The sequence below is a fragment of the Vanellus vanellus genome (genome assembly GCF_965231255.1).
Source record: "Vanellus vanellus genome assembly, chromosome: 8".
NCBI classification, from domain to species: domain Eukaryota; kingdom Metazoa; phylum Chordata; class Aves; order Charadriiformes; family Charadriidae; genus Vanellus; species Vanellus vanellus.
Genome location: NC_138913.1, coordinates 19,518,100 through 19,544,304, shown reverse-complemented (window position 1 = coordinate 19,544,304; position 26,205 = coordinate 19,518,100). Strand labels below are relative to the sequence as shown.

At 38.4% G+C, this 26,205-nt stretch overlaps 1 protein-coding gene across 1 annotated transcript in view; it reads right to left on the bottom strand.

Annotated features, from left to right (window-relative positions):
- Window positions 1-26,205, bottom strand: part of COL4A4 (collagen type IV alpha 4 chain) — a gene marked incomplete at its 5' end in the record, with an annotated part of 71,073 nt that overhangs the window by 2,209 nt on the left and 42,659 nt on the right. The window contains 22 exon segments of the mRNA XM_082486829.1: window positions 984-1,172; window positions 1,904-2,020; window positions 4,142-4,273; window positions 5,461-5,559; window positions 6,227-6,382; window positions 7,241-7,348; window positions 9,172-9,300; window positions 10,088-10,159; window positions 14,081-14,188; window positions 14,510-14,617; window positions 15,081-15,155; window positions 16,754-16,817; window positions 17,975-18,153; window positions 18,394-18,501; window positions 19,184-19,327; window positions 20,161-20,331; window positions 20,978-21,139; window positions 22,042-22,260; window positions 22,772-22,876; window positions 24,345-24,413; window positions 25,134-25,317; window positions 25,746-25,852. Of these exon segments, the coding sequence (XP_082342955.1) occupies window positions 984-1,172; window positions 1,904-2,020; window positions 4,142-4,273; window positions 5,461-5,559; window positions 6,227-6,382; window positions 7,241-7,348; window positions 9,172-9,300; window positions 10,088-10,159; window positions 14,081-14,188; window positions 14,510-14,617; window positions 15,081-15,155; window positions 16,754-16,817; window positions 17,975-18,153; window positions 18,394-18,501; window positions 19,184-19,327; window positions 20,161-20,331; window positions 20,978-21,139; window positions 22,042-22,260; window positions 22,772-22,876; window positions 24,345-24,413; window positions 25,134-25,317; window positions 25,746-25,852 (2,805 nt within the window).

Here is a 26,205-nt window from a genome sequence, read left to right as displayed (position 1 = left end):
CTGAGTAAGGAAAATGCCTGCAAAAAGAACACACTGGTGTCAGGAAACAAGGACTTTATTTTCTTTGAATCTTACTTTCACTGCTGTTATAAGGCGTTCTGTTACCAACTGGCTCTCCTAGGGAATGCCAAATAGTGAAAACTTTTCAAAACAACACTGCTGTCCTAAAAATATCTTTTTTTATTACTCTTTTAAATGCTTCTTTTTTGTCAAGCTTATTAGGTCCTTGATCTTTCCTCCTAGGAGACTTCTCTACCACTTGTATAATAAGACAACAAGAATTTAGGAAGTTTCTTCTACGCAAATTGCAGCTAATCAGTTTCTCAGGCTGTAAGTCAGGCAGCTTGTTTAGACAGCTAATTTCAGTCAGAATTGTGGAACACTTAGAAGAAATGATCCAAGACACCAAAAGGAGCTGTCTTTGGGAGAAATTTGGCTCTGACTTTTCCAAAAAACATTAGCTTCTGACTTTTAAAAGCACACAATTCTGCTGTACACACGATGCATAATTTTATTTGTACAGCTTATTTATACTATCCAACAGTAACCATCTAACTTAATCAGCTCCTTTTCCGAAACTGCCTTCACAGTAAAAAGGAGCAGATCCTCCAGGGAGATTTTGCAGAGTGGCCAAATGAGATTCCTGATCTAGGAAAATCTTTCCAGTGAGTTCAAAGACACCCCAAAATGACAAGCCAGAATGAGTGAAATAAAGCACTCATCTCTCCAACTTCTATTCAAAATTACTTAGAGGTAGAAACTTTTTTTCACTCAACTGCATAGCAGCAGAAACACATTTTAAATGGGTCATATAATAGGGCAGCGTAACCAAGCTCATTATGATCAGTGTAAATTAGTTTTGAGTCTGTAGAAAATAAGTTACTAATGATTCTATAGTGTGCTCCATTTGACTTGTCTTTCACTGTATAGATCACACCATATTAGACCTGAACTAGAGAGCAATTATGTACTACAATACATACCAAGATCTTGATTATGAGCTTTCTCTTGTCCTTCCAGGTACAGCAGACTATAGCCAGTCCATAATTTTGGCATCCCCTGTGGACAGAGTGGTTCTCTGTCTGACTGACTGTGAAGGACAAGCAAGAATCCACTCGCAGATCTAATATGGGGGCCTGGTGGTCCTGGGATACCAGGCTGGCCAGGTGGACCTTATACATAGGAGAAAAGGTAAAAGAAATTTACCAGTGTGAACACACAGCTAGTGTGAACTTTTATCTTTTACTATATTTAAGTGTTCAGTAAGGGGTTCCTGACTGAATATAATACAAATTCACAGGTTGTCATGGACAATAAAGACACCAGTAGACTAAAGTTTTTCTTCTGATGGGAGAGAAATTAACTATATTGCTGCTGGACAGTTGGCTTTTCTATTGTGCCTCTGTCCTGTGCTGTAGGGATTGAGAAATGAACTGAGGTGGACAACGATTTCCCAGACTTACTAGCATGACTTGTCTGGACTGAATTTGAATCCTTGCAGTAACAGTCGATGCCCTTTCCTCACATATGTATTAAACCATTAATTTATTAAACAGCAGTCGCAGTTAAAATACAATTTTAATTACTCAGCCAATCGCACTATTAGCCCTGACTCAGAAATGCATACCTATTGATATATGGTGTTTAAGCATGAGTGGTTAATTGCCCTTCTGGTTAATAATGGATGCTGAGATAAATTTTTCTTCCAATAGGTCTTTTTACATGGTATGAAATCATTCACAAATGTCACTATCAGTGCTTGAACTGAGAGGGAGAAAGAAGTGTCATGGTATCTCAGGCCAGAGATGGATGTATCCATGTGTAAATTGGGGGAGAAGAAAGAAAACTTAGTCTATACATCATCCCACACATCTCTCCCCAAAAAGTCATGTTCCGTTCTTACCTTGTGGCCCAGCATATCCTTGCTCTCCTATATTCCCTTGGTCACCTGGTGGTCCAGGTGCCCCGGGTAAGCCATCTTGACCTGGCAGGCCACATGACCCTTCTTCACCTTTTCTTCCTAGATAAATACAAAGCATGTACTTTTGCTTCATATGGCTCCATTTAAAGGTTATACATTGTCCAAACATACACAGCATGCAAAGTGCCAGTCAGCAGAATTGACACGGCCAAGAAATGATGCTTCAGGACAGAGAGGTGCAGAACTGCATTCTGCTGGCAATTCTCTTTACAACTTATTCTCCTTGTGACCAAAGTAGTAGCTCAGCGGCATGACTTTAGTAACAGCAACTGCTGATAAGGTTTTATGTCCTCTCTACAGAACTAGTGATTTACAGCTGAAATCAAACATTATCATGACAAGCCTCTTGCAGAATTGCCATCAGTATCTGTACCGTATAATGAGTTATAACTCATCCTATGGCCAGCCTTCATCTTTTAGGACCCAATTCAGCAATGTCTTTAAAAATGTACTGAACTTCCTGTGAAGTAATGCATGTGTTAGAGTACTTGCAGAATAGGCAGGGACTGCAGAATTGGACTACATCCAGCGGGGATGGGTAAAGACATTTTAGGCTCCTCCTGATGGTGTGACCTTTTTATATTTCTCATATGTACATGCATTTTTATACATTAGCAGATAAGGAGGTGTGGCCATGACAGTAAAAGATGTCTTGTATACAGGGCACAGATAGTGATGGTCCTGTTCGCTGGCTACTTCAAACATAATCTGAATTGAACGAAGTTACACTTGTCAGATATTATTGCACTCAGCAGTGTTTTTCCTCTTTTGGTAAAAACTAGTTTTCAGAGGAGTGTGTTTCTCTAGCACCACAGTTGTTTCTCAATAATTGTGTGTTTCATTACTTGCAAATTTTGCTACTTAACCTGCAGGCTGAGTAATTCAAGGTTGTCTCACAACATTCAAAATTTCCTCATGCTACTTTTTACTTGATTCATTAAGAAAACCTAAACCAGTCAAAACAATTTAACAGCTTTTCAATGTTGGTTGCATGGTTATGTTGCCAAAACTCAAGTACACTGAAGTTTTACTAATATGCATTGCTTTTGCCAGTAAAACCTCCAGTTTGCTTTCCAAGCCAGGAGAAAATTGGAATTGCGCTATCTTAATGAAAGGAAAAGCATTACTAAGTGTTTATTTCATAAAACCAGTGTGAGTATGTATCATTGTATCATCTGGTTTTACAGAATCTGTTTTAATGCTGTATATAACGGAAACACAGCAATTCAACCCCAGAAACACCTTTTAGTTGGCAAATCAATTAAGATATGTAAAACTACATAGTTGACTGAAAATTACCTTGTGTTCACTTTCATGAGGGGACTGGCTACTGCAGCTTTATCTCGTGGGAGAAAATCACAGATTTTTCTCTCTGGAGACATTGGATGTCCAGTGCAGCCACCACAACAAACTTTAGTTTCCCAAGTAGGAAATATCTAAAACTACATGAGGGATTCCACTATCTGAACTTGAAGACACCACATTTAGACACAATCTAAACTGAAGAGACTACACAGACATGCTATGCTATATTTCTGTGACGATGGCCACTCTGTTGGAATCATCAGTACCAGCATCACCCCTGTTTTCTTTTTATCTATCAGAAGAATGTTTCAGTCTTTCATAACTTCTTTTTAAGATCTCTTTGGCCAGTTTTCTTTTGTGCTAACTTCATGTTCTAACAGATAAAAAGTGCTATCGTAGCTATCTCTCTGACTTCAGTGTCCTTTTAGGACTCGGTAGCAGAGCTTTGTGATTCATTATTGCTAAATTTTAAAGCATGTGTATTTTTAATGTCCTCCAAATATAAGCTGTGTAAGCCATAGCAGTGGTTTGAAGCATTGCTTTTTAATTTGTTGGTAAAAACGAAAAAAATACCATTTGAAGAATTCTTTTCCCAATACTGTGTGACACTTTTGCCCTCCCTGGCCTAGGAAAAGGGAATGCAGTGCAGATAAGCTCAGTAGCCTGGTTCAGCTATATTGATCCATCACCCTCAGCATTGACCAGCTCGCTACATATTTCTGGAGACTGTTAATAAGTATTTAAGGGGAAGAGACAGGGTAAAACCTGGACAAGTAACACTGACATTTTGACCCTTTTCAATTTGTTGTCTAAATGACTAAAGTAGACGTCCAAGCTTTCAAAACACAAGCTTACCTTGGGGTCCAGGGTGGCCTATGGGCCCTGGTAATCCTACAGAACCATCATGTCCTCTTTGCCCTGCTTCCCCGTGAGGCCCTGGGATTGCAGGGCATGAATCATCTATTTTACCTGGTTCACCAGGGTCACCTGGAATGTGTAATAGGACAGTAAATTAGACAGAAGATTGGTTAATAGCTTCCATGTGAAAAATCAACACGACTGTTAGCTGCTTTTGGTATTCAAGTGTATACTTTAACTTTAAAATCTTGAGTTATTGAGTCTCACTGCTTTTAATTTTACTCTTAGTCTTTTAGCACAGCATGGCAAAGGTGTCAGCAAGTGTATGCTAGCTGATATGTTTCAAATATTTGGTGTACAGTTTCTGTCTTAATGCACCCCAAACTGATTTGAGTTAAAGCCTAAAGTCTACCCAACTTCAGTGCAAATACCTTGGCACATGTGAAGATTTATGGTATTTTGCATATTCTGTGGCTGCAAAACCATCAATAAGCAGGACAAAGAAGCTAACCCCCAATATCCATTTAAAATAGTTATAATCACAAAATGTGGCCATTCTTTATTTTTTATGTATTGAAAGTTACTGGGAGCTATTGGCTATTTGCATTTTGGAGCAAAATCGGAATCGGATCAATTTAGTCAGATTGAGTTCAGTGTTTGTAGTAATCCAGTGTTAGGATTCAAGCTTTCACTAAGTTTTTGGTTAGAAAGCATCTTGTGTGAAAACCAAAAAAAAAAAGCGATAATTTGAAACAAAAGTATTTTACAAGTCTAATTGACATCATAGCATAAGACTTCTCAAGGTAGCATTATCGTGATACTGGTTTGCTTGGAAGTGCTAGATAGTTATGTGAAAAAAGCTATTCGAACTATGTAGTTGTAGCAGCAGTACCTACTATTCCTAGCAGCCAAGCCAAGAATACCTTCTAATAAAAGCGGAACATATCTACACAGAAGGAACACCACATGAAAAGAACAATAATCAATAGTCATGAACTTACCTATGAAACCTGAAGGATTTGATAAATGGAAAGCAGATTGCGGCCATTGTGGTGCAGGTGGAAACAAGTTTCAGGCATGTAAATTAGAGTAAAGAATGGAATGAGAACTGAAATCATTTACATGAGGGGACATTAGAAACAAATACATAGTTCAGAAATTTTTACACAACTCAAATGAGAAATAAATTAGGTTGGGGTTTTTTTTTCTGAGATTGTTTTAATTGTCTGTATGCAAGTAAACATTAGTAAGATTATATATGAATAGAAAGTCCACAGTTACAATTCAGTGACAATGAGCAACAGATTCATAAGTACCTGGGGGACCTTTGGGACCAGGTTTTCCTTGAAAACCTTGGTCTCCTGGTTGTCCTATAGCACCAGGCGGACCCTGTGGGCCATGGACTCCCATAGGACCTGGAAGGAAAATAGTTGTGCAATTACATGTGGTTGTATTCTGAGAAGGTGAACACATACATAAGATGAAGTTTTGGCTGCCTGAGTGACAAAAAATGCTTGGGATAGCTCAATTCTGTTGTCTCCCAGCAAGAACACGTACTTTTCTCTTCTCTCCCTGGTCTTGAAATGAATTAAAATTTATGACTTTTCTTTGTAGAGATTGGAAAGGATTGGTGTAGATAGGACTTCTCTACAGTGCATGCAAGAAGCAGAGTATCTACATCCCTGTTTTCAAACTAAAGAATCTGTTGAAGCTATTGATATGGGGCAGATGTGAGACTGTATTAGTTCAAACACATCTGCATCTTCCATAGTTTCTCAAGACCTCTGCAGAGAGGTCAAGGTTTGCTTTATCTGGCAGACTCAAAAGTTTTACTGCCTCATTCTCAGGTTGGTAGGCGAGTCTTCCAACAAGTTGTTGGAAGCAGTACATGTGAATCTGGCTCTACTCTGACCTTCTAATCCCAACCCTATCTCATCTGTAACTACAGGGCAGAGCTATGAAATGTGCAGCCTGCCCCTTCTGTCTGGCTCGATCTCCAATGGCAATCCCCTGTGCACAAGGCTCAGTTGCATAAGGCTGGGCATAAGCACATGTGTGAGTTAAAAATATCTCAGATCATACCCTTTGGGCCTCTTCTTCCTTGGTTCCCCGGAATACCTCTGGCTCCTTGTTGCCCTCGCTGCCCAGGATTACCTGGTACCCCTCGAATACCAATATCGCCTGGATCTCCTTGCACGAAGACAGTCTCTCCAGGAGGACCAGGATTCCCAGGCTGACCTATGGTAAAAGAACTTTATTCTTAATATATGCATGAAGCATACACATCTAAAAATAGCCATGTTCCATTGTTGGGTGGGTTTTTTTTGTGTTTGGGTTTTTTCCCTGGGGGCAAGGCAGCCCTTGCGTGTCTTTGGAAACATTAGCATTAGCCTTTGACCAAGGCATTGTAAGGCAGGCAATAATAGGAATAGCTCCCAAAACTATATAGATTTGTGCAAGCAAAAGGTGACAAGTTAATGTTACATCCATTGAGACACTTTCTCTGTATTTATTACAGTGTTGCTTACCCTTCTAACCTCCATCCCCTATTTCCCCATAGGAAGTAAGTCTTCCTATTGGGTAAGGAAAGGTTCAGATAATTACATTAAGGGGTCAGAACAACTTGAAAGAGCTCCGTTTGAGGACCAGAATCTATAGGAATTGACTGGATCCCTTGGCAACCCCTGATTGTAACAGAAGGGAGGTCTACATAAATGCTTACAAAAGACTTGCCAGCTTTAGCTTTCCCAGGGCTGGATTTAGACTGGAAAGCCTTTTGTGGGTTTTACCAACAATGCAGGCCTCTGGACAATGTATTTTATACTTCTTGCTAGGAAGAGAGGCCAGTAATCTTATTTCTGTTTGCTTCTGTGGAAATTGAGATATATTGTAGCAGCAGGACTTGTACAGAATTGCCATAAAGGCCAGAAAACTCAGTCTAGAGATCCTTGCTCTGGTGAGCTCTCTGGTGTTCGCTTCTGAGGTATTTGTTTCCTATGCACTTTTCTGTGTTGTTCCACAGACAGCAACCCAGGGACATTTGGTAGCCTCAAGGGCTTTTTACGTGATCAAATTTGGTATTTTTGGTTTTAATACCTCTGATGCCATGTAAACCAGGTGGTCCTTGATCACCTGGAGGACCCGGAGAAGCACTATAAGGAGATCTTCCCATAGGTCCAGTGGGTCCAACAGGTCCTCTTCTGCCTAAGGGATCACATTTTACAAAAAAAGGAAAGAAAAAAAATCTGAGTTGGTTTTTTTTTTAGATTACAGAAATAAGTTATGAACTAAAAGAATGCTGACATGTGAAGTCATGGAGGTAATGTATACTGAACACTTGTATACTGAACGTACCAGAGTTTAGGCTAATGAAGAGATCTTGCAGAAGTGAAAATATTTTGTTGTCTTTTACAATTTTTAATTATTTCCATAAAATCTATTTAAACTAAAGAATGCATCATCACACCTTTGCATACTGCCACCAATAGCTGCCTTCTCCTGTATTCTAACAACGGGAGAAATGGTAAAAATGTAAAATGAGTGGGGACTATGAAATCATTCTGCCTGGGACAGGGTAAGCATTCACAGATTGTTCCTAGCAAAGATGAGTTCAGTCGTTTCCTAAAAACCTCAGTGAACAAGATGAATTTACCAGCCTTAAATTTATTTTTTTTCCTTATTTGCAATCTGCATTTTTGCAAAATAAGACATTAGTGCTCTTACATGTGCCAGGCAAGAAGAGTAACAGGTTATCATCCTCTGCATAACACTTTTGAATAGTCACAGCTTGTTCGCAAGTTTTGCACTCTGTTGCCTTCTCTTTTCTACAAAAACCCAAATCTAGTTTCTTCAGTCTTGTTTTAGACACCATCCTTCCATTTACTGTGTAGTGAATTCTCCCTAATTTGTCAAAGCTGGACACAATATACCATGGGAAGCCTTGCCCATCCTATGTCAAGCAGTGTTAATACATCTTAGAACGAAACTTCTTCTCTTTTTTTCTCAGCAGCATCATTCTGTTGACTCCTCCAGTTCACGAACTCGTAACTGAATTGAGAAAAATGACTGTCTTCATCTTAGAATAATTCATCTCACCAGAATTTACCTCTACTATTTTTCTTCTGTGTTACGTGACACTGGCAAGGTTTGGTAGAGTGAAGCTAATGTCATTTCTAATCACAGAATTGCTGAGGCTTGAATGATCTTTAAGGTCCCTTCCAACCTAAAGGATTCTATGATTCTGTGGCTCTGTCCAGCTGGGTTTTGCGTATCTCCAAAGACAGACACTTCATAACTTCTCTGGGCAACCTGTTCCTGTATTCAATTACCCTCACAGGAAAACCAAAACTTTTCCTTATAAGTAGAATTTCCTGTATGTCATTTTGTGCCTATTGCCTCTTGTCCTGTCACTGGATACCACTATGCAGTATCTGTCCCCATGACCTTCCCATTAGGTACTTATACACATTGATAAAATCTCCCCTGAGCCTTCTCTTCTGGAGGCTAAGCAATTCCCACTCCTTCAGCCCCTCCTTGCATAACACATGCTCCAATCTCTTAACCTTCATAGTGGCCCCTCCTCAGACACTTGCTTTTTCCTATTTCTATGCAATTCCTATATCACCAAGGATCTTAAATAATCATAGCAATCTTGTGATACGTTTCCATCTTGCATTTACATCAGAATGGTTGATAGATTTACTATATTTCTGTGACTACCAGATCTCCTGCACTCTCTTTCTTTAGGAATTTCTTTCCCAAGAGGCAACTCCACCTAGCAGTTCCCTGAGTCTGTCCAAGTCCATTATTTTCTATTCTCATTCTTTCCTCTGCTGTAACATAATAAACAACAAATACTGAGGTCTCTGTATCTACTCAGGAAACATCAGCTTGTTATTGCAATAGAAATGTTTTTAGGAAAGGAATCTTCTGGGTATGTATTAATGTTCATACTAACTAGGGGAAGAGCCTGTATGAGCTTCATTTCAACTCTGCAGGGCACCACTAAGGAGAAAACCCTCTCTTACCTGGGAATCCTGGGAATCCCCTTTCTCCAGGGGGGCCTGGAATAGAAATACCAGGCCATCCAGGTTCACCTCTGTCTCCTTTTGGTCCAAGTTCTCCTGGGTATCCGGGGGGGCCTGTTTCACTTTGACCTTTATAGGAAAACAATTAGGTACATGAAGCTTACAGCAAGTGCAAATACAGGTGTGCAGAATAGAAATACCAGCTGCAGATGTTCCTCCATGCAAGTGTTGTCTAGTGCTATTTTTCCGGTTCTCTCTTGGAAGCTGGATAGAGTTTTGTTGAATCTGGCCCTAATTAATCTTTTTCAAAAAAAGTAATCTCTTTGCTTTAATGCTCTTCTTCAGGGATTATTTTATATGGTGTCATTGTCTGTAACTTGTAATGTAAACTGATTGCATGATCCTAAATTTAATTTTCTATTAGCATAAATTTATAATCTCTAGGTTGACAGTGAGCACTGTTTTTAATACTACTTCAAAGCACCTTTTGAAAGTTCCAAATAGATCAATATGAGTGAAATCCAGGTTCCTCTTAAATTTGTGGTGTGACTCCCACAGACTTTAATGGGGCTGGGATTTCATAAGTCTCCTTTTAATTTGTTGGTTTATCTTTTGCATATAAAAAACCTGGACATTTGGCTCTACATCGAATCATCTGCACTGAATGTTTTCATTTTATAAACAGTCTTGAAAGGTTCCAACAAAAGTATGTGAGTAATGGAAGTTTTTAAGTTTTCCCCACAAATAACTGCAGGTGTGTCGTTACGCATACTTTAGATTCTGTTTGAAAGTTTAGTCTAAGCCTTAATGATATCTTCTGGGCAAGGCAAATATCAAAATAATGTGCATCGTTCCTTGCACGTTCAGTCACTTAATAGAAGATTTTCTGTTCCATGTAGCTAATTCCCTTCTTTACCTGGAACTCCTGCAGAACCTTTTTGACCTTTTAGTCCATCCAAGCCATCCAGTCCACGCAGTCCAGGAAGACCTGAGAAGTATTACAGGCATGACTGGGTGCCACAATAATCCTTTAAAGTCACAGTTTAAAATTATGCCACTTTTTTCTGACAACGCATTCTGGATTAAGACAGTGTATTTGCTGAATTTCATTCTTATTGGCAACTGAAGATCAGTTGCACTGGAGCGCAGTCTTTTGGGAAAGGAAAATATGAAAAATCTGAAAATAGCAATCATAATACAGTTTCACATCAAAGCAATCAGAAAACATACCTTTTAATCCTTTAGGTATTTCTATACTGCAGCTAGCAGCAGGAAGCTCAGTATGAACTAATTTACTCTACAGTGAACCTCATGTCTGTGGCTAGACTACTACTGCTACATGTAATTAACTAGTCCAAAGTTAGCTGTGTTATCACTACATGACCAGCTAACTGGGATGCAGACACCACCTAAAATAATTATAAAGCTGGAAATTCTTTACAGCTTCTGTTCCAAATGTAAGTGCAATTTAATCCAGCTGCACTATAAAGAAGCTATGTTTTCACCTGGCTTCTTTACCCTGGTCCTGCGGATTTCACACTGAAAACTATGCTTTTTTGCATCACACTGTTACAAAAATTCTTTAAACTGAACAGCACAAAGTCTTTGAAGACAATGAATCTGTAATTGAGACCAATGCTGACATGTGATAGTATACAGTAGCTTTGTCACTAGTGATGTTCACTAGATGACCAGATCACAGGCTGAGTGTTTACGGCAGTCAGATATAACTCTTACTTTATAATCTGTGCTTTTTTTGAAAATTGCTGAAACACAGTAAGTAAAAACATAGATGGCATTTCTAATGCATTTTTAAAAGTGGAACTAAACTGAGATTGTGTTTGTTGTTTGCAGTGGAGGGTAAAACTATCTCCGTGTCATTAGCACTTTATAGTTGTGTAGACAAAGTATCAAATGTGAAGACACGCTTATTAAGTGCAGACAGCAGCCTATCACCTGGTGATAGGAACAGATCTGGCAAAACTGATGAGTCATTTGGTAACAGGCTTCAAAGAGGTTTCAGATAGAGCAATAGACTTGGAATGCCTCTTGCTCCAGAAAGGGACAGATTAGAGTGGACGCTTATCATCAAGTTGAACAATACTGTCAGTGCCTATTCCTGTCTCTCTTCCACCTTTGCTGCTTATGTCTGCCTAATTTCCTTCCCCACCAGTTCCTCTCACTGCCATATAGGATTCCCAGTCTAGTTGCAGTGTTTTGTTTTTTTTTCCACAAGTCTGAATTATCTTTCTGTCTGTCTCCTTTTCCCTGTCTAGCTACTTCCTGGCATAGAAGATGTGGGTTCTCTGTTTCAGTTCCTGCATGTCCTGCAGCAGACAAATCTGCTATATATCCAGAGCATGAATCATGGGAGAATTTATTGCTCTACTTAAGCACATATGAATGGATACATTTTTTTTTTTTTAAAGTTTATAAGCTGGTCAAATTTGGCAGGGACAAATTGCTGTAGAAACAGCAACACGAATGTCCTTCATCAAATGCTTCACCTGCCAAATTTAAAGGTCCCTAGTTCAAAGATGGGTCATCTGACAAGGAGAACTCTAGTTGCTCCTTTATTTTTCCTAACAGACACGGGAAAAATAATACTCCCAGAGATTTGTTCTCAGAAACTGTTTAATTATTTTAGTTGAAATTTAACAAAGGAATGAAAAGAAAGGAAGAAATAATAATAATCTAGCTTGTATCAAAAACTGGTCTAGAAAAATTTTAAATCCAGAAGATTGTTTGAAAACCAGCAAGACATTGATAATATAATCTCTATGCAATCTCCTTTTAATATGGGACACTAGTAATCCAACCTGTAATGTCTTTTGTGCCCTTAATTAACTGTTCTTTTAACTTTTCATGACATCTAAGTTTCAATCCTGCTTTCTGTAGTCTGCTTGTGCTTTGGGGATGTTCCCATTTTAAAATTTATGTAAGAGTTGCATGCCAATTTGGGGAATTTAACAGTGGTGTTTTAAAATGCTTATGAACTCCTAACGATTTTTGGCACCCAGGTCACCATTCAAAACGTATTTGATCTTTAGCTCATTCAGTAAAGATTGATGACTTGGTTTACTGGCTTTCCAGGGAATTTCTGACACATTTGCCAACAATCCATTATAATATCAGCACTTGTAATTCTAGATTTTTGGATTGCTATAGTCCCATATTTCTAGGTACAGCTGAATTGGCTGACCTATGTATGAACCACTGTTTCTGTATTTTACAGCCCAATTCAGCTTCTACTCACACAAGTAATTCTGCTGATGTTCTTAATATTACTTGCTTCATCAAGGATTACTCACACAAGTAAGGCTTGCCAGACTGAGCCCTTAACAAGTAAAACTATCTCTGTAATAAAGAAAATGTGATTATACTTTGGTAGATGCCGTTTAACTATATTTTTTACAATCTAAAAGTTCTTCAGGCACAAGACATTTAATGTAAATGAGAAACAATTAGACTAACAAGGCCATGTACTTAGCTGTGAACAGTTAATTAACTATTTCACTTCCAATGCTACCAACAATATTTATTGAAAATAGCATTAAGATCTATAGCCTCCCATTGAATTGGAATACAAATTCCATTCAGTTTTCATTACTGGGTATAATTTCAAAGGTGTTAACCTTCTTTTCAACTATGCTGGCAATATATAGAATCCTAAAGCTTAGCAGGCGATTTGGTCTCTAATGTATTTCCATTTGGAACTGAACTTTTCCCTCTGCAGTACGTGTGTTAATTTGTTACATTTCCTGTGCAGGACTTGGGATAACTTCTGTACAATAAAGAGAAGTGTCTTACCACTTATGACAAGAAGGAAAGAGTCTATCTGCTACTAAGAAGTGTTCAGAAGAATACTTTGGTTTTTTTGACCCCTCTCAATTTAGACATCGCTGTCACTGCAGATCTCTGCTTTTGTTACAGCAAATATTGTTTGCACCAGCAAGGAATCTGTCATGACAGTTTAAATCAGCACCCACTTACTATGATCAGCAATCGTAAATGGTTTCCATTTTTCCTTTAAATTTTCAGTAGTTTATAAGAAAGCTTAATTTTTCCTTAGGTTGAATTTTAAAAAGTTAATCTATTGTCTCCTCTAATAATTTATCATAGCCCCAAGTGTTACTTTACTGTGATTTCTGTATATGGGTCACTAATATTATTCTTCCTGTCTAGGAACTGGTTATGAAACACACAATAACAGAGAAAGGATACAAAGTACATAGTTGATTACCTTTCTTTATAAAATATTAGTGTTACTTATAATTTCAATATATCATTCTAAGTATAGTAAATGTTAATAATGTTCTCCAACAAAAACAACTGTATAGATGAACTGCTGTTCAATCTAAACATAACAATCATTGTGAGAAGTGTAAATTAGGATTTGGCAGAAACATTTCTATGTTAAATCCATCAAAAATCAGGTTTTGAAGAAAACAAACCAACAACAAAACCACCATTAAAAAACAACCCAAGTTATCACAATTTGTTAAAACAAATTTGTAAGACAAAACTGTCCATAGCAGTCTGCTGGTTTTGTAGAGTAACAGTGGCACTCCCTGGTGAAAATGTAGAACACAGCATAATTGAAGTGAAAGATCTGAATTACTGCAAACTCCTTTTTCTTTCCTTAACTTCTGCTATGGGTTACTTTAGCAGAGCCAGAATCTGTTTCTACCTTCTTTCTTACTCATTTGACATTGTAGCCCAATTTTCTGAGATAGCATTTATGTTACTTTTCAAAGGTGATGGGAACTGACTTAATTCTTCTAGTAGTTTAAGAGAATACAGAATCCAAATCATGCTCACAGTTAGGCCTTTTCCGTGTTACTACTAAAAGGGTATTTATGTCTGGTGCTGTTACATTACCAGTACAACTGCACTGTATACTGATTACCTTTTCTGCCTTGGGATCCAGCTAATCCTTGCAATCCTGGAGGTCCCAAAATTCCATGTTCCCCTTTTTCTCCAGGTTCTCCTGGCAATCCCTGAGGACCTGTAGCTCCTGAGAGGTGAAAAAAAAAATCTGTGACTGTACAAATCTATTAATATGTTGATTTTTTTTTTTTTCATGCTATACAGCACATTGCTTTGTTCAGAGGTACCTGAAAGTGCATGGGGGTATATGGAGAATTGATGGATCTTACTCTGAGCAGACTATTGCTGCTGCCTATAGGTGCTGAAATAGCTTTCAATACAAGCCTTCATGTGATGTCTGATTTATCTAGCCTCCTCCACAGAGGTCCCTCCTCAGCTGCATTTTTCCGGTTCCCTATTGCTTTTGAGCTGTTGCATGGCACTATTTTTTTTTAAACTTTGGTGTTACCTGGAAATCCAGGTATTCCTGGGTATCCAGGGTCACCCTTGGATCCTGGTCTTCCAGGTTGCCCTTGCATGCCTGGTGAACCCTTCTCTCCTGGGAATCCACAGAGTCCTTAAACAAACAAAATAATAATTGAGCATTTATTTGTTTAAATCACCTGTTCTTCATCTCTGGTAAGTTTAAAAATATAGAAGTTCAGTGACTGTTTTTTTGAGTAGAAAAAGAATTCTATTAAAATACTTCAGATCTATGCATCTATTTATTAGCAATGAATTATACTGATCTCTCTGGTGGTATCTGAAAGAGCAGAAATGGCTAGCAAGATATAGCCAAGCCAGGTTTTATTCTGCTAAGTATTGGTATGTTCATTGGTGCTGTACTAGACCATAGTAGACTCTACCTCCTATACTCATGCTAGCCCTATTGCATGTTGCAATGCCTCTCCAACCCCTGGGCTCATAACTATAGAAAATACTGCTCAATATGCACAGAAAGCAGAGCTCCCTCTCCACTAAGTACACTTAGAGACAATGAGTTCTTAAGTCTAATTTTTTCTTCAATCAAACAGAGGTACCTGGTAATCCTGGATCGCCGGGAGGCCCTTTTCGACCGTGTATACCAAGCAGTGGAGTTGGGTCACCTCTCTTGCCTGTTGAGGTACAATGACCTTAATTTCATACAAGTATCCTTTTCATCCACAAAATGGAAGCTGGACAATTTTGTAAGACCAGATAATTTACTCATAGATATTAACAGCTATAAAAGGGACTGAGAGGACACAGAATGAAAAAGGCTTTGGCACATGCAAATTATCTGTTAACTCAGCCTGTCTTGAAGTACTAACTCTATTTGTGTTTCGTATGACTCCTGGAAATATTCATGTAAATTTCTCATAATGAAAAAAAAACCCAAAACAGAACTAAAAATTATGTGAACTTTCCCAATACTGACACCATATGCTGAAAATGAAAGATATTGCATAAATTCCCTGTAACATTTTATTAAACATGGAGAACTCCTTACATAGATTTGTAAGGATGTGCAAAATCAATAGACCATGACTCTATTAACTTGGTAAAGACCTTTTAGGGACTAGCTGAGGACTTTAAGCCAGCACACCTTCTTCTTTCTTTCTGTGCTGAAATTCCTGTTTATCACAGAATCAATAATTCCGAGCAATTTTGCCTTACATTGTCTGTACAAATGTCTGACCTCTCCTACTTATTCATGCTGTCTCCAACTTCATTGTCTGATTTTGCTGTGAAGAGTTAAGAGCAAATATTGAGTTAAAGTGTTGCTAGAAATCCCCTGTCATAGCAATCCTCACCTTTACTGGCTATTTCCTGCTTTAGTTTTAAAGATAACAAACTTACTGGAAAAGTTTTCAATCCATTTCATGAGTTCTCTTTATATTGGGTCTTGGTCTTTTGTTTTTTTGTGGGAATATATTCCCTGGCTGAGAAGGTCTTGAAGTTTTGAAGAAATGGAAAATGTAGCTGAGAAAAGAATTTCTCCTGTACCTCCAATGCTTTTTACCAGACAATGATTTCATTTTATTTTTTTATTATAATGAAATCCTGCTCCAAGGAAATTTTGGAATATCATGGATGATACCATTTTGCATTTCTTTGAAATGCTTTTTAAAATCTAAATATTACAGATAAATTTTTGAGTAATCTGTAGCTATAAGAAAAACAATATGCAAAACTTCATCTTTTCAAATGAATAATTTTGTATGCATGCGTATGAACTCTGCCTGATCTGTTACATTACACTTTCAGAAGTTCCAAGAATTCAAAAACCATAGTTTGGAAAACACTGGAAAATAAGTGATATAAAAGAAATTATAAATCATGTTGGAATGTTTTAAAAACTCTACATATTTGTATCGTACCATAATACTATAAATGACTGCATTTTTTCTTACTTGATTTGGCAATTTACAGATCTGTAAGAGTGGATTTTTACATGTGTTTGATAGAATTTTTAAATCCGTGAAATTTGACACAAATTGATCTTCTAAATTCGTAAGACCTATTTTATAAGGAACAAAGTGTTAACAAATATACTGAAATCCAAATTTTGCCTTCAGATAAGTCAAGACTTGTTTCTAATGACATTAATGTTTTAATTATTTTTCATTTCTGTCCTGTTTTCCCTTTTCTAGCGAGTACTCGCCATCTACTGGAGCATTTACATCCTAACAATACTGCTTTTTTCAACAACTTATCTATATAAACTCATTACCTTTAGATCCTTTTGGGCCGGTCAGTCCTGGATTTCCAGGGATTCCTGGTAAGCCAATGTCACCCTGATTTTAAAAAAAAAAAAAAAAAAAAGTTTGATATATGATATGTGTAGCAGGAATGATGTAGAAGAACATTTGGTTCTCTTACACTGGTAAACGGACCAGAAACCACTATGAATAGCGAAACTGTTTCTTAAGCTCAACAGAAAAGCAGGCTGTCTTCGTTACATGTCTAACATTGACCATTAGCACTTCCAAGAAACTGTAGATGAGACTTGCTAATCATCTTGAATTTGTGCCTTTATAGTTTATGCTAACTTTTGGCTTGAACAGCTTAAATTCCCCACAGATGGCTTGAGTAATTTGATTTAAAAGGTACCATAAAAATGTACGAAATATTATAGTATGTTACCCAAAATTTACTATAAACATTAACCAGAGATATGTTGTGATGTAGCAGTAAAACTGTAAAGATTTCTGGTTTTCCTTTTGAATAATGACCTATAATCAGCAAAACACGGATTATCTCTTCAAAAAAGTATAATAAAAAACAAGCCAAGCAGTTGTTCCTTTACCAAAAAAAACAACTGTGCTTTATGCTTCATGTAATCTCACTGCCTATCTACCTAGCGTACAAGCCAGTGAAGAATTTTACCTTATATCCACATGTGGTATATGTGCGGTTTTGTGTATTTGTTCTTGAGCCATATTGCTTGCCTGGGTTCTGTTTGGTGCAAGCTGTTGGTATGAGCACAGAAGACTAGGTTTCTCTTGTCTATTGGCTTGACTGCTCCACATAGCAAGATATGAAGAAGCAGCTATATATTAACTTCATACTTTTGCTGCTGCTATGTTATGATCTCTGCAGTGACTTGTCAATCTGTTCTTAGGAATAACGTTAAAGACTTGATTGTGCATCCATTTTCTGCCCTCCTAATTAGTGCAGTGTAGCCTGGACTCCCAAGTGACAATGTAAAAAAGTCACAACATGCAGCTAGGAGAGAGGGGAGAGGCCCTTTGACCCTAACTACAGTTCCTGCTAAAATGTAATCAAAGCATTGAACTGTTGTGTTAAGGAATCTACCTATTATACTGACAGTCTTTTCTCAGGAGGAACATCTAATGGGTCAGTACAATAGAAGTAAGTACCCTCCATCATATTTCTTGGAGGCAGGAAATAACTGTAAAGTCCAGACATTTTACTACCACTTTCAGTTTACCTGGTCACCTGGTTCTCCTTGAAAACCCGTAATTCCTTTAAAGCCTTTTGGTCCTGGGAAACCCTGTGATCCTGGAAACCCCATCAGTCCAGTGTCACCATGGTCACCTGGCAGTCCTGGGACACCGTTCTTCCCTGGAAATCCTGGGGTGCCTCTGAAACCAGCATTGCCTTTTTCACCTGAAGTTAATTGCAGAACAAGATAATGTCCAATATAGTCAAGCCATTATTTGACTGTATGCTTTCACACTTTGTATTGCCTTAGTAATTGTTCAAAGAAACTAGCCTGCTAGTTTAAGAATCTATAAACACAATAAGGTTGCTGGATGTTACTGCAGCTACGAGTCCAAACCTGTGAAAAACACAAGTGAGTGATATCAGATGAGCGTGTGTATACACGGCTTTATTTTATGAACTTACCTCTTTCACCTCTAAACCCGTTCTCACCAGGAAACCCTGGTTCCCCCTGTTGTCCTTTCTCAAGACGGATGTTAATGTAGCCACTGTCTCCTGGAGGTCCTCTTTCACCTTTGAACCAGACATATGGAATGTAAGTAAATCCTCATGAGTGACATGTCCTGAAAATCAATTTTAGTGAAGACTTCCCTAATGGAGAAAGCCTTCAAATACTAATGCAGTTCGCAGTTGTTTCAGCACGCTCACTGCTAACAGAATTTATTATCCTTCTTTTGCTTTTTAGTTAATTCAGTAGTAACCCTGGAGATTTTAAATCAGAATTATTCCCTGCTTGTCTGGAATATGAAAGATGGCAATTGTATTGTCGACTCCACAGTGTACTGTCTGTGATTGCACCATGGAGATGGTTATTCTCTTCCCTATATGAATATTTAGAGAGATTATTTCCTGTATGAACACAGACAGTATGATAGAAAACTTGAAAAATCTAAAGTTTCAGATGTGTACAGGACAAAATTCAAGGTTTGTTTGAATAAGTGATCTTACTTTGTTAGATTTAGTGGTAAATGCACCTACTGATTTGAGTGAAATAAATTTTTATTTAGTTATTTTTCATTATGCATTTGTAAGTGAGATAACCGGATTTAGTATTTAGTACCACTGAAAATAGAAGTGAATAGACCCTTATAACAAGAAGAAAAAGTAAACACATTCCTAATACAGTAGTAACAAAACTAAACATAGCAGATGTAACTACAAACATAACTACAGAGTGAAGCAGATTTTTACAAACCTTTTATTCCCATATCCCCACATTCTCCACTAGGCCCAGGTGGACCCGTTTTTCCTTCTTCACCTTTTACACCGGAGACCCCCATTGGGCCTTGTATTCCTGGGAGTCCTGGTAATCCTTGGGGTCCTTGAATCCCTTTGCTTCCTGGTAATATTAAATGCTTTATTTACATATGCAACCTGCTATGATGTTGCTATCATATTCTAACGAAGAGTATAAGACAAAAGGCAGGAAGTTTAGAAGGACTCCTTAAGAAATCAGCAAAGCTAGAGAACCAATAGTTGGAGCATGGTTTCATGCCACGATCAAACTTGTCTTGAAATCCAGATTGCCTTGAAGGAAACATCTTCCACTTTCTGCTGCCACCCCCTGGAGACAGGCTAAACTTACTATTAAAGCACATTTTAAATACAATGCATAGCCTAAGACACCACCAGATTTTGCATGTGGCTACTGGAAATCATAACTCCTACTGTCCAAATGACAGACAGAGGAGAACAGGATTTTGCTACAGTTACTCAGAACTTTTGCCCATTAGCCAGTGATGATTTGGGACCAAGGTCACATTTTTATAGGTATCAGACATAATGTGAAGCTATTTCTCCACCTACTCATCAGTATACAATCAATGAGTAAAGGAGATAGTCTAGATGTAATAAATAGTATATTGTTCTTATTACAGTATATTATAACAACAACCTATTACAAATAGCCAGGAAGTAATACCTTGAAATATGTCAGTGTTGTAAAACAACTAAAGCACCAGGATGTACCAAGATGCATCAAACTGTTTCCATCCTTTGTTTTTATTATAAGAGAAAGAACAAAGGATGCTATTGTTGTTCCCTGCTGCAGGATCTTATTCTCAAAGCTGGAAAAGGAGGGTGCAAAGTACCTCTTAGCTTTAACAGGAGTAGAAATAGCTCCCTCTACAAGAGAAGTTATACATGAGGTGGTTTGCAGAATGTTTAACCTACCAGGTTGTCCTGGGAAACCAGGTGGTCCCTTATTGCCTGGAAGTCCTGGAAGTCCTCGGGAGCCGGGAGGACCTGGGGGACCTCGTGAGCCAGGAGAGCCTTTGAGACCTTTGATTCCAGGTGCCCCAGCTAGGCCTCTGTCTCCCCTCTCACCTTTAAAGCCTGGTAGGCCTGAGAAAAAGAGCTTTAATTCATGTATATAAATGCAGGAAGAGGGTTCAGTAGTTGTATCTAAAAAGTGATTGATTTTGCTATAAATTTGGATATCATCAAACATGGTAAAATAACTTGGAAACTTTGCTACCATGCTGGAGTCCCGGCTCTGCCTAGGTTTTTCACCTGGAATGTTTTTCTTGTATTTCTTTAGTGAGAGACCTATCAGTAGAAGCACCATATGAAAAAATCCCTACTAATTAGTAAATACTTTTGATATATATGTCTCCTAGCTCTCTCTAAACTCTTCCATTTAAGAATAAGTAAGATAAAAGTATCACAGTAACAACAGGAGCTCAGTTAAGCTACTCAGGACATCAGAATAAGAGATAACTCTTATGTTTATTACTTGACAGTGAACACGCTGTGACTTGGCCAGTTAAGGAACAGTATGGGAAGGGAAGGAAAGGAAAGCTGGGAAACATTTGAGATGCACACTGTACATTCATTGAGTTTAAGGAAATATGCAAAACATAATGTACACCCTTAGTAACAAGCAGCCCCCATGGAAATACTTGTCATGCCAGCCACAAAAATTAAATTTGCTAGAAAAGATGCACAAAGCATCTGATTGCTGTGAGGCAACCTGATGGATGTTGTGTACCTTGAGATCCTGGCAGTCCTGTGACACCTCTGAGTCCTGGTGGCCCAGGTAAGCCTGTGTCACACGGTGGACCAGGGAAGCCTGGACAGCCTGGTGCTCCTCTGTCACCTTCTGGGCCTCTAAAACCTTTCGCACCTGGAAATCCTGGTGTACCAGGCTGTCCTAGAAAGAAAATACATTGTAAAATGTTTTACTTCCATTACTCATCGTCCCTCAGAATTCTGAATTGCAATCTTGAACTTTACATGCTCAGTTACAGTAATATCTTACGTAGTTTTTGCATAGTTTGTGAAAACATGCTTTTCTGCAATTTAGAATTGGCTGTTGTGGAGAGCTTCTTTCTTTAAGGAACACATACGAATTCAACTCTCACTTATAGGCAAGGACAACTTACAGCACAAACAGCTAGTTTCTGATGCGTAAGAGCAGAATGGAAGGAATTCACTGGCCTGCACGAGCTACACAGCACTGGGGTCAGTTCTATAGGTGTTCCCTGCACAGAAGGGTGTGTGTGCCTGATTAGGGCCAGGCAAAAGGAAGACCTATAAAAGGAAACAGCAATATCTGCTATGAAGTGGGAAGGAAGTGGCACTGTGGAGATATCTGCAGCCACCAGCAAAACTCCGCTGCAGAAATGAGAAGTGTAGCATTCAAGATACTGAGGATTATACTGTATATCTCTGGGCAAACAAATTCACCTCTCTCTCCCTGAGTGTTCTCCTACCTTTTGCCAGTCTGTTCAGATTTGAGTAAGCAATCTGAGGCTGGGGACTATCTGAGTGGCAGAGCAGGATGCCCTAAGCACAGATGGCCGCTAAGCAGCAAGTAACAGTAGTAAGAATAGGAAGCTGCACTGTTACTCCATGGACTGGGTAAAGGCATCTTCCCCTTCCTGCAGTGCAGATCTCCTCAGTGGCTGATCAACCTTAACAGTAAAAATGTAAACAGAAAAACAGGGCATACCTTTCACAGTCACTATTATGGATCCAGGTAAAGAGTAAGTTTTATCTGAGTCAGGACTGACTTTGAACACATGGAAATGCTTTATAAAAACTGGCTCATACCTCGAAGCCCAGGAATGCCTGGGTCACCCCTTGCTCCTTGTGCACCAGGGGGTCCTGGCAGTCCCCTGTTGCCTGGGATTCCTGGAGGACCATACGTGGTATCACCCGGAACACCTTTCTGACCATCTATGCCAGGTGGACCTGGAGGGCCATTTTTACCATCAACTGTAGATCCTCTTTCACCTTCATCACCAGGATCACCAGGTTTGCCTCGAAAGCCTGTTGATGTGATTTTTAGATTCAAATAGGGCATAATTCAGAAGTTGGTTTTTTTTTTTCCCCAAAACTGTGGCATATTATAATGCGAATTTAACCAGTATTAAATTACCACTTTGCAAAGAAAAATAACATCATACATTAAATTTCAGGTTTCTCATTTACAGCTACTGATACATGAGGATTGAAGGAGGTAATTATTCCTGTGGTAACAGTGGTTTTCTTTGGGGCAGCTTCTATCTTGTTTACTGTCACTCTTGTCCAGTTCAATCCCTTTGCTAGAATTATACCAATTATTCTCAGTTTTCTGAGAATATTTCCTCTCTGGACACTGAACACTAGGTTATTGCAGCACCTGCAATGCTGGAGGAAAGAAAGGGAAAGATTCCTCCTCCATTAGCTTTCTTTGGAAATGTGCTTCCTATTCTTTTCTACCATGGTTGCTACCTTACCCCGCATGTATGCATTACAGCTTGACCAGCAGGTCTCCTGGATTAAGAAAAGCAGAATTCACCTTCTGGCCCAGGGATTCCTGCTCCCGGCCTGCCTTGATTGCCTTTTTGCCCTTCAAAGCCATTTGGTCCAGGACGACCAGGGAGTCCTTTTAAACCTTTTGGTCCTGGAAACAGCAAGAAAATATGTAAAAACTGACAAGAGCTCTAAAATGTGATATAAAGAAACAGTATTGCATCTTTATCCCATGCAAATTCATGTATTTTGAAGACAAGTGGATTTCATCTGCTTTTGACATGGCAAGAACCACCACCCAAGTCACAAACAAATGCATGGTTGCTGTTTTTCTAAATGGACTTGTTCCCCAATCCATAAACAGCAGACTGCAAATCACCAAAGTAAATTAGAAAAAAAATATCTCCTATAACATTTTAATGCTACAGGACATCAACAATATTAACCTAGTGAATGACAGGTGTCAACTCAAATTCTAATACTGTCCTGTGTTATATGCTGCTTCTGTAATGGTGCAGATGAGCTCAATACGCTAATCCCTGTTCTTTCATGTCTGTATAAATTTTAGTTATCACCCACAATACTGATGTCAGAGAGCTGTGTAATACCATATTAAGGAGCTTGAAAATCCAGTATCTCCATTTGTTCTGATCAGAATTTTCTTGGATATTTCAAATCACAGAATCACGGAATTTTCAGAGTTGGAAGGGACCTCCAGAGATCATCTAGTCCAACTCCCCTGCTAAAGCAGGATTGCCTAGAGCACATTACTCAGGACTGCATCCAGGCAGGTCTTGAAAATCTCCAGAGAAGGGGACTCCACAACCTCCCTGGGCAGCCTGTTCCAGTGCTCTGTCACCCTCACTGTAAAGAAGTTTTTAACGTGTATTTGAACGGAACTTCCTATGTTGCAGCTTATGCCCATTGCCCCTCGTCCTGTCACTGGGAACCACTGAAAAGAGCCTGGCTCCATCCTCCTTCATCCCACCCTTTAGATACTTGTACACCATAATAAAGTCTCCGTTCAGCCTTCTCTTCTCCAAGCTAAAGAGTCCCAGCTCTCTCAGCCTTTCAAAAGGTTTTGGAGGTGATCACAAGAGACATTTTGCCACTTCCTGGATGAGTTCTTTAAATTTAAATTAAGTTGAACAAGCTGAAGTAATGGTAATAAGTATTCAGATTTTAGGGCTCAATTGCAACTTGCCATGAGCAATATTGTTTTAGAAATTACATACTTGCAGCATATCTTTGCCTTGCACACCTTTTTTTTCCTGGTATCCAGATGTATATATTCTGGGTCTTATCCAACTCCAGCCATCTGCATATTTTACAGACTCTCTCATGCATTTTAATTGTGGCAGGACAGAGTTTCAAGCTACCTTCATTTAGTCATTTCTATGGAAGCAGCCTGCATGGCTTTTGATAATGCAAACTGCAGCTGTCTAGCCCTTGGTTCTATTAGATGAGTATATTCCTGTGTATTTGCAGTTATGCGTTTTGAGACGTGGATCTGTTGAACAACTAGAACAGTGGATCTTTTTAGGATAGCTTCTTTTCTTAATGAGCAACTTAAAACTCCTATTGCAAGTAAAAAAAAAATCTCCCATATGTAAACATACCTTGAACACCTTTAAAACCTGGGGGACCTGGATTTCCAGGATATGGTAACGTAACGCAGACAGTCTCACCTGAAGCAAGAGGAAGAAAGAAACCAGCCTATTTGATTTTAGAACAAATGGAGTCTGAACACGTACTGTAATATTTCTATGTAACTAACCAACCAGATGTGCAAAGGTAAAGAGAATGGACTGTCTAGGTACATTGTTATTTCCATATTACTTAAGGTTTGATGGAGAATCTTAAAAAGTATTTTTGTTGACACTTATTTTGTATAGAATATGGGTAGTGATTCAAAATGTTGTAATACAGTTGTATTTTGTAAAGACAAAGATATTTTTTTACTTGTTGCAGAAATTTGTCTCTGCAAGAAAAGTTATATTTTCATCTCAATTCTATTTATATTTCTGGTTCATATATATTGCTATCAGTGTAGATTTTTTTTTTTTGGTAGGGATTTTTTATAACCAAAAAACAGACCAAGCCTAAAGTTGTATGAGTTGTATTTTCTTGCTCCTTCAGCAAAAAAGCATTGCCATGCAAATCCTTACAGTCAGGAATACTCTTCACTCCAGAAAATAATTCCTCTGATAGCGCGCAAGCGGCACTTTGCAGGTTTAAGGCCCCTAGCAATTCATATTCTCACTGCTGCTAAACGCTGACAGCAGTGTACCTTTCAGTGGCCATATTTCACATGACCACTGAGCTTGCCAAAATTGATTTTCAATATAAATTAATAATGCTGTATATGTATTTGTCATTTGGTTCTTAATGTAAATATTCAGAATTACCTTTCTGGCCCTTTGGACCAGGTGGCCCAACATTACCAGTATCACCAAAGTCTCCGGGGCTACCTCTGACTCCTGGAGGGCCAGGAAACCCCAACCCAGGCAATCCCATCTCTCCTTTTACCCCAGGAAGTCCTGGGATCCCAGGGAATCCTTTATCACCTGGCAGTGGTATGCCAGAATCACCCTAAAAGAAATAAATTGTTGATAAGAAATAACAAGATCTAATTTCTTTGATTATCAAAAGCCATGTTAGACAATTATCTGGAGAAACCACTCTTCCACAGTTTAAGTGGATGATATTAGTAGTTTGAAATATTCAAAGGCAATAGGAACAAAAGGTAGTGTTTTGTGGAGTTTTTTTCTTCCTGATTCCATAATATTGGCACACAGTACACGCAGAAATTATGTTCAGGAATACCAAAATAAACTAATACTTCTGAGGAAATAATTTTTCAATGGATAAAAGCTACGATTTTTTGAACTAGGCTAACATAAAATGATAAAAGTGATTAATCTGCTAGGAACCTGGAATAAAATGGTACTTTCCTCTGCCTTCCATAAGACAATATATTAACTGAAATAGAAAAAAAATTCTGCAAAAATCAAACCTACCTCAGCTCCTTTTTCCCCAGACAATCCTAGTTCCCCATCTCTGCCATCATTACCTCTTTGGCCTGGAAGTCCTGGAACCCCAGCAGGACCTCTTTCACCTTTTATTCCTTAAAACAATTTAAAAGAAAAATAGTATAATATTTGCAGTAAGTTTTGGGTATTTTTTATTTCTTCTTAGGTAAATACTGCATAACCATTCATCATATCTGTATGATAATTTCCAGTTCTTGAATTCACATTTCCTTAATGAGGTATTTCAGGCTTATTAAGGCAGTATGTAGCTGGACACCTCATGAAGCAACTTGGTCTCTTTGTAAAAGACATGTTTACAGGCACCACAAGAACATGGCATTTGTTCATGCCATATACAGAGTGAAAATATTATGCTATTGAAATCAGTCAGAGATTTATTATTGAAATATTCAGTGAAATCAGGATATAGCAACGCCATATGATACAG